Source organism: Vitis vinifera, chromosome 17 (genome assembly GCF_030704535.1).
Source record: "Vitis vinifera cultivar Pinot Noir 40024 chromosome 17, ASM3070453v1".
NCBI lineage: Eukaryota > Viridiplantae > Streptophyta > Magnoliopsida > Vitales > Vitaceae > Vitis > Vitis vinifera.
Window position 1 is genome coordinate 3,842,850 of NC_081821.1, and position 13,868 is coordinate 3,856,717.

At 30.6% G+C, this 13,868-nt stretch overlaps 1 protein-coding gene across 1 annotated transcript; it reads right to left on the reverse strand.

Annotated features, from left to right (window-relative positions):
- Window positions 1-342: 342 nt before the first annotated feature.
- On the reverse strand, window positions 343-2,065 carry LOC100264526 (transcription factor bHLH93). Its single transcript, XM_002276521.5, has 4 exons — window positions 1,320-2,065; window positions 1,021-1,191; window positions 755-922; window positions 343-655 (listed from the first exon to the last, which is right to left on the reverse strand). The coding sequence occupies exons 1-4, from the start codon at window positions 1,929-1,931 to the stop codon at window positions 584-586; spliced, it is 1,023 nt and encodes a 340-aa protein (XP_002276557.3). The 5' UTR covers window positions 1,932-2,065; the 3' UTR covers window positions 343-583.
- Between the last annotated feature and the right edge of the window lie 11,803 nt (window positions 2,066-13,868).

Genomic DNA, 13,868 nt, shown 5'->3' on the forward strand with positions numbered 1-13,868 from the left:
CACTGCATTGTTTCACCATTAGTTTGTCAATTTTCAATTTTACTGCCTAATTATGAAATATGTAAACCTGCCAAAATATTGTGATAGATATGATAAAGGGACAGACAAGTTACATTATTTCCCAAATTAATTTCTAATGTAGAATTAATAAAAGAACATTTAGTATATGTGGCATTCAAGATCCATGTATGGAGTACAGAAAGAAAATAATAAAAACAAATTCTCTTGGCTGGATATGTCAAATCTACAGTGGATATTTGGCCTCTCTTACTAGATTTTTAAGTAGATTTCATCGATTCTGTCTTATACATTCATACAAGATTAAGAAGCGAAAGGTCACTATTCTTGAGAATTTTAAATTCTGGTTGTTATCAGTATGTGGGATGTAGAACTAAGAATTTAACAGTATTGTTTGGGCTTATAGGAAAGAACTGTAAATAAATCATCCTTATATCAATTGGAGCAGATAACACATAAGTAGTAACTTTGTTACAATCTCACTCGAAAAATACCATTAAGAATAGGCTTGGAGATCCATCTCTTTAAGCTTCTCCAAACCGACAACACCTATTTCTCATCGTTTTCAATAACCTGCGTTTCTGAATAATGCTTGCTTTATATCTTCAGAATTTAGCATTGTTTGCTGCTCTGCTGCCTAACACCAGCAAAAAACATACATTTGAAAATAAAGATTAGACGATTCATAGCATGTAAAGTAGATATGAAGTCAGGAAATTAAGATGAACATACATACATCTGAACAGGAAGCTTGCACTGAAAATTCATTGAAGCAACTTATGACACACTGTTGAATCTCAAGTCCTAGTGCTTTTAGCGTGCTCACAGTTGACAGCAACAATCCTTGTTTTTCTGCACAGCAAATCTCAATCCGGGTATCTAAATTTCTTCTTTCCACATCAAACTGTGAAAGCATAGTGGTAGAAAATTCAATTCAGGACTTGGGTTCTTGAGGATTCATTGAGTTGGCAGTTCTAATTAGTAAAAGTTTAGGAAACACACCTTTGGAGAATTTTTCGTGATCATACCATTTGGCTTTAGCTCCTTGAAGATGCCTGGTGAGTTGGTTCTGCTTGTGCCTGCTTGCATTTGTTCTTCTTGCAACTTATTCATTCTTTCTAGGAGCTCTCTCATATAATCTATGGCATCTCCAAGAATAGATGTTCTGTCCATCTGCTAACATCCGAAATTCTATTAGTTGTGTCAAGTCAAAAATGGAAATTTGGGAACCTCCTCTGTACATGAATCATTACCAATCTAAAAAGCAAATGATCAATCCATAACGAGAATAACATGGATACCTTGCTTATTTTTGGAACAATTGATCTGAGCATGGAAAGGCGATCATTCAGTCGCTTCCTTCGCCTTCTTTCTGCCATTAGATTCTTTGAAGGCTGCCCCTCCATCTTCTTAACTCGAGCCTTTCTCTCTCCAAAGGGACTTGTGCTGAAAACTGGAGTATTGGCAGCTTGTTCCATCTCAAATTTGCAGCTATTATCCCTTTCTTCCACAATGTGAGGACTATTGTTGAGTAGGCTGATCTCTTCATCCTTCACCACTGATGGGTACTGAATTGGAAATTGTAGCATCATGTTCTTGCCATGTAATGAATCAATCTCTGGTACAGTAAATCCACCGACAGAAGGATGAATTTCATTAAATGGATATTCAAATGCAGGCCCTTTTGACATGGAAAATCCTTCCAATGAAGGATTTGTTGTAGCAAAAACTACATTCTCATTGAAAGTATCAAAGTTCCAACCATCAGGAATGAACTCATCCATAGTAGGATATGTGTTCCAAGTTTCTCCTCTTAGATCTAGGAACTCCTCTAAGAAACCATGTTGAGTAAGTTCCATGTCTCTCTCATTCACCTCCATCATTGGATCGTCCAAGGAGGAGGCTAATGACATGAAGCTGCATCAAGGTGAAGGCATATATAAACATTTACAAAAGACTCTTATGATTATAAATGCATCATAACATGTACTACAGTAGGTTGTGCAAATTAATACCTAGGACCTAGAACCAAAATGGAATACGCTTTTTCCCTATAAATAAAATGGACTATCCTTCCTCTTTTTCCTCAAGGTGAATTCATGTCTTTTTCACTGCTATCCTCAATTAGACAGATCTAATACCTATTTCAATACCATTAATGGTTTCAACCACAGTCTATGCGAATGAAAATTGGAGTTGACATCATCTATAAATTGTATAACTAAAATTTTGATGGCTTATGGTCTTCAATTAGACAGATCTAATACCTAGTTCAATACTTTGAATGGTTTCAACCACTGGTCTATGTGAACCGATATTGGAGCTGGCATCATCTATAGATTGAATGAACTTCTTAAATTTTGATTGCTTATGAAGGGAACATCCCATCTCTCTCATGCTGCCCTGAGTTTATATCTCTGTGCCTAGACTGGGGCTCTTTTCCTGTTTGTGCAGTTTGTTGCTAATGGACATATATGCATTGTTTCTCTATTGCCACTGTTAATCAATTTTACGTTTGTCTTCACCCATTAAAATATGGAAAGAAGTTTTTGACCCACTAAAGTTATGGATCCTATGCTTTCTGTCTACACAAAAATCATCTTCTTTTGCTCAGTTTGGCCACTTGCTTCTTAATGGTTTATGTCAAACTTTGGAAATGGTTGGAAAAGATTCATCCATATTTAGGGGAAAAGATTAGGAATAGACTAGTTAAACTTGTGAACACTCAAAAAGTATTAATTGGAATCCACAAGCTTCTGACTTTGTAACCAAAAATAAGAAATAAAGAACGACAGATTGGAGCTAACAGAAGCAGTCACATGGAATCCATCTCTTTTGCCTCTCCTAGAAAATGGAATCTAACAACCTTGAGTCCTTGATGCCCCAGTTGATGACATTTTCACTTGGGTGAAAATGAAATCATTTTTCTTCTTCATGATATGCACAAAAAAATTGTGCACTATGCTCTGTAGATAGTAAAGTTCCTTCTAAGTTAGTACAAATGCGTATGGTGTATGGTGCAGTTTTCATTGAAAAAATGAGAACAGATTGGTCCAAAGTGAGAGGAGAATTGATGTTCTTTCAAGGGTACATCCCAGTTTTCTCAAATCAAGGCTTTCAAACTTAGAATTTTTATGGCATCTCTCTTTCAAAATTATCTAATGACCTGTTCCCTCATACAAATATTGTCTGTTTCGAGTCCAATGGGGCCTCACAACAGTGCTTCTAGAACACATGAAATCATTTTATTACTAAGTACACCGTCAGAAATGAAGGTAGCTCTTGAATTAATGAATGTGTATTGGAGTAGCATCTGTTAGAAACTAGAGGAGAGGTCTGTGTAATTGTCTAAGAGTTGAGAAGTGTAAATTTGTTTTGTTAACTCAGGCTGCTGTTAAGAAAAGAAAAAAAAGTAGATTGTTAAAAAAAAAAAAACACGCAACTCGAGGAGAATAAGCGACCAACCGACCAATTGTAAGACACATGTGAATGTCTACACACAAGAATGAGCCCAGCAAGTACTATTTTACCCATAAACGCCAAACTTCTGATAGAAAATCAATAATAGAATTCTTCATACATTCTGTCCGTTAGTGGATGGGGCCTACTCTTGGATTTGATCATAATCCAAACTTTATGTGATAAACAGGATTGATGATGATTCTTGACTAGGAAGATCCAATAATTCTGCATTCTCCAATGCAGTAGTCTACAGAGTTTGATTTTCTCTAATGATATGCTGATTAAATTTGTTGCAGTGTCGTGCTGACTACAGCTTTACAAACATTTCTGTACTGGGATCGTGTTTTGTTTTGTTTTCTTATTCTATTTGTACATCATAGCATCTGATAAAATAAAATGATGGCATGTACATACGGATGTAATTCAGGTATGTGAAAAAAACTTGATGTGAGTGTATCAGAAACCTTGTTTGAGGCATCAGAGATCATAGAACTTAGGAATAATTCTTAGCTGATGTTTGATATAAGCTGGAAGTATAGAAGATGGAATAATTGATGGCTTGCATAGAGATGAAAGAAAGAAAGGCGAGAGTGACAAGGACTAGGGAGTACAGAGAAGGTAACAGTATTATTCTCAATAACAGTATCATTCTCAATCTGCCCCATACGATATATGACATATATAATCCTCAGGCGGCCCACGGGATCTCCTCCAAACCCGCTTTCTCTCACTTTTGTCTGCCTTTTTTAGTTGCTTTTTTCCTTTGTGGGGTTCTAGTCTGCAAGCACTGCTGATCCACAAGCGTCCTCTGCATGAGGGATGAGGAGTACTGCCAGCTCATGCTTCTTCTCCGATCCCCACCTCCCAACAAATTGAAATTAATTTATCAACTATTTTTCCGGATCCAAGGTCCTACACGGCCTTGTTTGAAACAATGGAATATAAATTTGCTTCTTAGGAATAAAAAATTCATTCTAAACTGAGCCTACTCTTTTCAAAACTTTGATTAACTGTCGTTATCTACGTTATATTCCATGGGATTACAGGTCATTGCTAGCCAGATAGACAAAGAACCCTATTCAGGTTGATAGTCAGTTCTGATACCATTTGTAACTATACACTCATTATTACCATTATATAGATATTGTCTAGGTTCAATAGATTTTCGAAGCTTTAAAACATGTCTATCATTATTACTATTATGTAAATATTGTCGGCATGTTTACATGATTAAGAAAAGCTCGTAGATTTGCTAAGAACTGTTTACCTACCCATCGGACGTGGAAGCGGGACCCTCCATTTCCATTCCTTTTCCATCCAACATGAAAAAGTCTCTTTTCCTAATGATGGTAAGGAAAGGAGGTGCTTTCCCTCCAATTCTCTTCCCCCATTTCAGCTGAGAACCATCTGCAAAAGCATGAGAGATATGGTTACGTTAAATGGCCCACGAGATTGTCGCTGTGCAGGACTATAATTGGTATGGAATCTAAGTACCATATCCAGGGTTTACTTACAGTGTCCTTGCACAAGAACAGAGGTTTTCAATAATACAGACTTTTCAGATAGGCACCCAAGTCTTATATAAACAACAAATGGTAGAAGACAGAAGCATATTCAATACCCATGGGCTGGATTAATAGTTGATTTGAAATGCTTTTGTTTTGTTACTTCAAATATCATCTGAATCCACTAGCTTCTTCAGACAGCATTCCTATGTATGGGTGAGTTGTTAGTTCTATCATCTATGGTAATGGCATACTGTATTTAGCTTTCTAATTATATTTGTGATTTTATGTTTGGTTTTATCTAGTCTTTGTTTTGTATTTTGATGTAGTTTGTGTTTAGAGATGGATTTAGCAAAGCATGGTGGGTAAACAAATGCTATGTGACTTGGCCAGTTGGCTTTGAGCTCACTTATTGTGCCTAATCAATGGGTTGAGTTCAGTAGGTTAAACCTTTTCATGATATTTTAGAGCACACCATCCAAAAGAGATTACACAAGATATACTCTATATTTGATTTTAGGAAAGTACAAAGGGAAAAAAAAAAAATATTAAAGAAATTTTGGGTTTGTTTAGCCATGTTTTATGAAATATAGTGCATTTTTTTTTTGAACTTAAAAGCACTTTTTAAAAACAAGTTTAAAGAAACTTGATCAAACGAACCCATATTTTAAAAAAAAAAAAAAAAAAACTGATGAAAACAACTTTTATTTCTTTTTTGAAAATTGTTTTCTATTTCATTTTGTTTTCAAAAATTGTTTCCAAAGACAACAATTGAATAGTGTTAGAAGCTTTTAAAAACAGTTTTCTGTTTCACGTGACAAAATAGGTTCTTATATTTTTATTTTTAGTTTTATTAAAGAAATAATATTAGTTAAAATTGATGTATTTTTAAATTATTTAATCTTTATTTAAAAGAGTTAAAATGGGTGAAATAAATTTATAATAGTATATAAAAATAATTTATTAATTTTAAATTTATTTTTTGTTTTCTTTATATCCGTCTTTGTTTTTATTTTTCTTTTGTATTTTTTCTCTTGCATTTTCCTTCAAATTTTTTCAACCAAACATAACTTTAATATTATATTTGATTTAAGGAAAGAAAAAAAATGATTTTTTTATATTTGGTTTTACTATGAAAAATACGAAAATTAAGTATAATTTAAATCAATTAAAAATTTATGTATTTTTCAAAAATTTAATCTTTATATAAAAGAATTCAAATAATAAAATAAATTTAAAGTAATATATAAAAATAATTTAACAATTTTAATCTTTTTACACTTTTTTTTGTTGCATTTTTTCTCTTTATTTTGTTTTTCTCGCATTTTCCTCAAATTATCGGAATCAAAATAGCATAGAAGTATGTTAACAAGATAAATAATAAGAAGCCATAAAAGGGCATGGCACATTCAAGCCTTCAACAGCCCATTGTCTCTTTTGGGAAAGCCCTTTTTCCCTTTTGGGCAAGCCATTTATAAAACTAGGCTTCAATATTGTTGGGCTAAAAATTAATCGCGGACCATTAAGATCCAAATCGTTCGATTGTCTGCCTCCACGATAGCTTCTTCGATAACATTAAGGGCAGCGTCCAAAAATAAAAAAAAATTAAGGTGTTTACTTAATTTTTATTTAATTAAAGTTTGTAAACATAAAAAATTATTCTTGGGTTATTGAAAGAATCTTTGACAATAAAAAAATAATAATAATAAAATTAAGGTGATGTTTGTTTTTTGGTTGAATAGAAAAAGTAAAAAATATTTAATTTTTTCTATTTAGTTATAAGTAACATATTAATGTCAACTAACACAATTAAAATGAACTTATTATCGATAAGTTCAATTTAGTTATATTTATTGATATTAATATGTTAATTTTAGCTGAATAGAAAAAACTAAATATTTTAGTTTTTTTTATTCGATAAAAAAACAAACACCACCTTAATTTCACATGCTCTTGAACAAATATTACAAAATCAAAAGCTACCACCCAAATATAACCTCCATGGGGGTAAAATAAAGTAAAATCAAATTGTTAAAATGGCTTTTGGACCTAATTAATTTGTCAATGTAAGTTATTTGGGCCCTTTTTAACTTTTATGCTATGTTTGGTTTATGGAAAATTTTAGGGAAAATACGAGGGAAAGAAAATGAAGAGGAAAAGTAAAAGAAAGAAAAAATGAAGAAAAATAAAAAATAATTTTAAATTTAATAAATTATTTTTATATGTTACTTTAAATATATTTCACTTATTTTATTTTTATGTAAAGATTAAATAATTCTAAAATGTATAATTTTGTAATTAATCTTTCATATTTTCTACGATGAAATCAAATATATATAAAAAAATATTTTTAGCATTTTTTTTTCTTTCCTTAAAATTTTTTCTAAAACCAAACATATCCCAAGCAATTGCAATAATTTTCTTTCAAAAGGGGTGTTTGAATTCTTACAAACCATTAGTGGCTAATCTTTTATTTTGATTTGAAAGCACCATTGATGACAATTCTAGAACTACTGTTTTCACGTTGAACATACTTGAAGGATTGTTTGCTTTCTTTGATTTGGATTTCAAAGTTAGTAAGATGAAAAAGTTCAAAAAAGGAGCCAATTTCTTTCTTTTGATCTAGAAAGGTGATGAAAATTGTGAATTGTTCATGGGACAAAAAAAATTGTGGCTGATGTATAATGGAAATCTTAGACGTAAAGTTTTCAATGATTTCACTTCAGAAAACTTTTTCCTTCTTTGTGTTTTTAGTATAGAATAAGAGCTTTTAAACGTGTTTGATTAAATTTCTTTAAAAAAAATAAATGTTTGAATTAAAATATAAAAATAATTATAATAAATTGAAATTATCTTTTTAGTTTCTTATTATAGTAAATTTGAAAATATTTTTTAAATTATTTATATTTTAAAAAATAATTTTAGAAATATTAACTTTTTTTTTTTTTTTCAAAATCCCTAACTATTCCTAAAATGGTTCTACCATAAAAGAAAATTACAAAGTTGTAACTCGTATCACCTCATTATTACCCATAATCTCAAATGTCTTATTATTAATTGCTGGTCAATCTAATAATCTAATATCATTGAGCTTTTAAACTCAAAAGTATCAAAATTTAGTACAAAAATAACTATAATAGAATTTCGGTTTTTATTCAAATAATAACATCCAAATAAATATAGTCTTATTATTTAAACAAATATGAGATTTTTGTTAGAACATTGAGGTCTTATACTATTTTTGTTGGCAATTTTATTCATTTTTTTTTTGGCATAAGAAGTTTTTTAGATAGTGACTTGTTCTCTATTCAAGATTTAAAGTTATTATTCATTCAATTGAAAAATCATAAATAAGTCTAAAAAAGTTTATTTAGTGATAAAATTAGGTGTTTAAAGGGTTGGATTATATTAGAATTTTTTTTTTAGAGTTAAATTGTTCTTTATTTTATTTTTGGAAAATCTCAAGCGTTGACATTAGCACGATAAGTCCGCTCAAACACTCCCTCCGAATCTAATACAATATGGTAGATCACATTTTTGGACATTAAAGATTTATTCTTTTTGGAAAATTTCAGGTAACAATCTTTTAGGTCTTAGTACATATATAAACCTTTTCTAAATCCTTTTTTTTGGTTATATGTTTTGGGATAATTAATCCTAACTTGTTATATCATTCCCAAACTCTCTTGAGAATTCATCAATTGAATTTTGAGTTGTTAGAATGACCTACATCCCTTTAGAAGTTAAGGTGAATGCATTGGAGTATTGAAGGTGTTGCATTGTGGACATGGATCACGATACAAGTTAGAGAGTAAGTCTTTAAAATAAAGTTGTTATGTAAATTTATATATCTTAATTTCATATAGTGAATTATTGATTAAAGGTTTTAAACTCGTGAATTTTTATCTCCACAGTTAGTGTGATGATTTTTCATATAAAATTATTTGTCAATTGTGTGATTGTGTTTGTGTTGGATATTCATTTTATCATACAAGGTTCAATTGATTTAAATCGACTTAAATCCCTCTTATAAGTTAAAAAAATTCAATTCATATGTTAAAATTTTTAATTTTCATTCACTCAGATCCTCTAAATGTTAAAATTTTTAATTTTCATTCATTCAGATCCTCTAAATATTGCACTTTTTCAATATATATATATATAATGAGCGCTTCTTAAACTTATAGTGAATAATATGTACATAATAAGAATGAAGCGTTATAAATAATATAAGTAGTAGTGGCATCAAAATTCAATTACACATTAACCAATTAAAATTAAAGTGATTCCCAGTTGTTACTTTAAGACTTGTTCAAATTAGAATTCCTTGTAGCCAAACTATGCATTCAATGAAGTAGCAACCACACTTTCGTGGAATTAATTAAGGGATAATTGTGTTTTGGAGTTAGTTGGACCTAAAAATTAAGTTTTGATTCATATGAGTTCACTATTTAAGCCCAAGACCTAAAGAAAGTGTGAAAATTGAGAATAATGATATGAATTTTTTATCTTTCCAAAAATGACATTTATTAACTATGAAAAAAAAGAGTAAGAGAACATTAATTTAAATTTTATTTTTTTTGTAAACCTTAATAAATTTTATTTTAATTTAGTGATTTGGAAAAAAATACACCCTTTTACAAAAAAATAAAAATAAATTATTATTATTATTATTTAAAAATCAAACATCTTAAAATATATATATATATTTTTAAATTATATATGTAAAAAATAACTACAAATATGTCAAAATTATTTTTTTTAAATGATATATTTTTAGAATATATATATTTTTAAAAAAAATTAGTTTTCTAAAAATAATAAATTTTCAGAATAATTATTAAAAAAATTAAAATAAAAAAGTTTGCCAAACATTATGATACAAAATACTCAAAATAGTTTTGAAGGTATATTGATCTCTTCACATTTTATATCATTCTTATTGATTATGCAACTTTTATGGGCCAAATCTTAATTTTTGGCCCAACTAAATCTAAAACACAATTCTCCCATTAATTAATAATCCTCCTACCAGAAACCATAAGTCACTAATAATATTTCAACTCTAGATACTTAATTTTATTATAATAAATGACAACAATAAGTCATGAGAAAGAAAAGAGACATAAGTATTAAGAGTTTTTGCCGTGGGCCGGACACGTCTTCTGTCTAGCAACCTTTTCTTACATGCAAAGCATGGTTTGTTATTATTTGTTTTTATATAAAAAATGCGCAGCACATCAGCCAAGCAGTGTCCTTGGCCGATGATCAACGCCGTCCAGCAAAAAGTCCAAAAATTAGCTGTAAATGATGACTATTGTCAATCTTGTCATCCATGCATATTTTGATGGTCAGCAAACTCCTCCTAGTCCGGCTGCAAAGATTGGTAAACTCACGTTATCCATAACCATAACTCATGGTGTCCACCTTCGGCCCCAGTCTAGAATCTGACTTTCATGCCCAAGCCCCACCGCCCTGTTCGGATAAAAGTATCCTCAGCTGTATCTGTGCCTGTGCGTGCATTCATATAAACATGGAGAGATCATACATATGATAGAGCACAGTTCTCATGAGAGTTCAGTGTCGTCACGAGTCTTATGACAGTGCCAACCTTGACTTGATCATTGAGGTTGACGTGCGCTTCAGAGATTTGAGTGAGCTAGCTCTCAATTCATCTCTCCTTCGAAGTTCCATTCTCATGTGAACAGAGTGGTTGGTATGCTGTCCCTCGATCCAGTCTTTGTTATGTCCTCTCAAGGTTTTGCTACCTCTTCTGTGGATTGCTAATGTGTGCTGAGTGCTGACCACACAATTTTGAACCTTGCAATAATCTTTTTCTCTACGTCTCCATCCACGCATGCCTCATCCAAATTCTGATGTTAAACGGCACAAAAAACTTAATATATGATAATTAATTTTTAAATAAGATGATCAAAACTCGATCTAATAATTTGTATCAAATCCAAGATCATGACTTCACTTAACACGTCATGTTAAATAGACCAAACTATTGATACCATTATTTAGGTACCAATACAAAATGTAAAAACAATGCTATCAAACATAAATTTTAAAATTGTTGCCTAAGTTTTAATTAAAAAGCAAAAGCAGGAAACAAATTTTTAGTATTACAACTTAAAAATGACTTAAAATAATAAGTTAAAAATAAATATTTTTCTTAAATCTTAAATATCATTTATCTCGTTGCCAACCATTTTTTTTTTCATAACCTCATTACATATAAATATGTCAATTTAATATTAAAAAAAATGGTTTTACTAAATAATTTAAATAATAAGCAAGAATTAAGTAATAATATTTAAATCAACAAAAAGCCATTAAATATTAAGGTTATGTTTCTTCCTAGAAAGTATTAGGAAAAAAATAAATACAGAGAAAAATGATTTTTTTATATTTGATTTTACTATGAAAAATGTAAAAGAATGTTAATTTATATATATATATATATATATATATATATATATATATATATATATATATATATATATATATATATATATATATATATATATATATATATATATATATTAAACTATTTAATTTTTATATAAAAGAGGTAAATCTTTATAAAAGTTTGAAATAATATATAAAAATAATTTATTAACTTCAACTCTATTTTTTATTTTTCATTACTCTTTATTTTCTTATACTTTTCATCTTTATTTTTTCTCTCTCACATTTTCCTTCAAACTTTTCAAAACCAAATATAACCTAAGCTTTTAACATGAAGGGCTTGTTTGGTAACTATTTTCGAGAACAATTTTTTATTCTCTGTAACAAAAAATTAGGAAAATACGTTTTGCAACAAAAAATTGTTTTGTGTTTTCTATTTTTAAGAATAGAAGACAGTGTTTTAGCCCTAGGTATGGGGTCTTATTGAGTTGCTTTATTTTATTTGATTACTCATGCTTATTCGAAAGCATTATTGTTTTTAGGATCTGGATCGATTATTCATTCAATGGAAGCTATTGTTGGATATTCTCCATATAAAAGTCAAAATATGGTTCTTATGGGTGGTTTAACAAAACATGTGCCAATTACAAAAAATACCTTTTTATTATGTACACTCTGTCTTTGTGGTATTCCGCCTCTTGCTTGTTTTTGGTCCAAAGATGAAATTCTTAATGATAGTTGGTTGTATTCACCTATTTTTGCAATTATAGCTTGTTTAACGGTAGGATTAATCGCATTTTATATGTTTCAGATCTATTTACTTACTTTTGAAGGATATTTTAATGTTCATTGTAAAAATTACAGTGGAAAAAAAATAGCTTGTTCTATTCAATATCTCTATGGGGTAAAGAGGGTCAAAAAACAATTAAAAAAAATTCGTTTATTAACTATATTAATAACGAATAATAATGAAAACGAAAAGGCTTTTTTTTTTCGAAAAAGGTATATCGACTTGATGGTAATGTAAGAAAGATGACACAACCCTTTATTACTATTAATAAATTTGACAATAAGAACACTTTTTTGTATCCTCAGGAATCGGACAATACTATATTATTCCCTTTGTTTGCATTAGCCTTATTTACTTTGTTCGTTGGAGCCATAGGAATTCCTTTCAATCAAGAAAGAATGGATTTTGATATATTATCGAAATGGTTAAGTCTGGCTACAAACATGTTAGCCCAAGGGTTCTCCCAATCGGGTTTTGATGATAACAAACCATGGTTAAGTAACTAATTGGTTTGAATGGTAAAGAATTTCAGGTATGAATTCGAAAATTCATCAAATGACCAAAGGGATACAAGATCGAGACTATTGGAAAACTTTTGATCATAGGAAACGAATGTAAGATGAATGCATGGGTGCACTTAGGTTTTCTCATACCTTTTCATGCATCTTTGAAAACTTGGTTTATTCATTAAAATTCCGATTTCATTAAAACCTGAGTTTTATCAAATGTACTTTAGGCAAAATGTTTCAAAATTAGCATACTAATTTACCTAAAGACCTTGCCTAAGTGTTAAAAAAGAAATGAATCGAAAAAGATAGGTTTTCGGGGCTAAAAGGCTGAACCAGTCGAGGCTTTGGCCAACCATCTCAATTGGTTGGGAAACTGGTCGACCAGTTTCCCTTGTCTGGTCGAGGTTCAGTCGAGGAGTGCCAAAAACACTCTCTCTCATCTAGTAGTTTCCTCTTATTGGTTGAGGTTCCATCCTTCTTAGTCGACTTCTGGTTGAGGCAACGGTAACCTACCAAAGCATTAAATGCTCCAACGACTAGTGAATCGGTCGACCCCCAGCTCAACCGGTCGAGACTGCCTTTTGCTTTTCTTGGCTCCCGAGCTTAGAAACCTATAAATTGAGAGCTCTACTTCATTTATGACACGGAGAACATTTGCAATCAATTGTCTACCTACCTGTTCTTGGCTTAAAAGCTCTCATTTCTTTTTTAGTGCATTAAACCATCACTTACGTATCTTTTAATGCACCCTTGTGAGTCATCCTAACTTTGTTTTATATTTGAGCTATCTTTGAGCTAGGTTGAGGGATTCTTCCTTGTAAAACTTGAGTGTTAAAGCCTTCAAGAGGTTTGAATCTTGAAGAGATTGTGTAAGAACCCATTGGAGCCGGAATCCAAGTGTAAAGCATTGGAAGTTTGGTTGAAGTTTCAAGCTAATGGAACCCTCACTCGGTTAGGAGATTGAGGAGATTGGACGTAGGTAAGGAAGTGTCGAACCACTATAAAATCTAAGTTTGAATTCTCTAACTCTATCTCTTTATTTCTTGATTATATTGTGCTTGAATTTGTTGTGTTGAAAAAGTTTTGAAAAACTCAATTCACCTCCCTCTTGGGTGTTTTTCTCATTTAAGCATAACCTTTATTTTCTCAAAACCTTTTACATAAAAATTT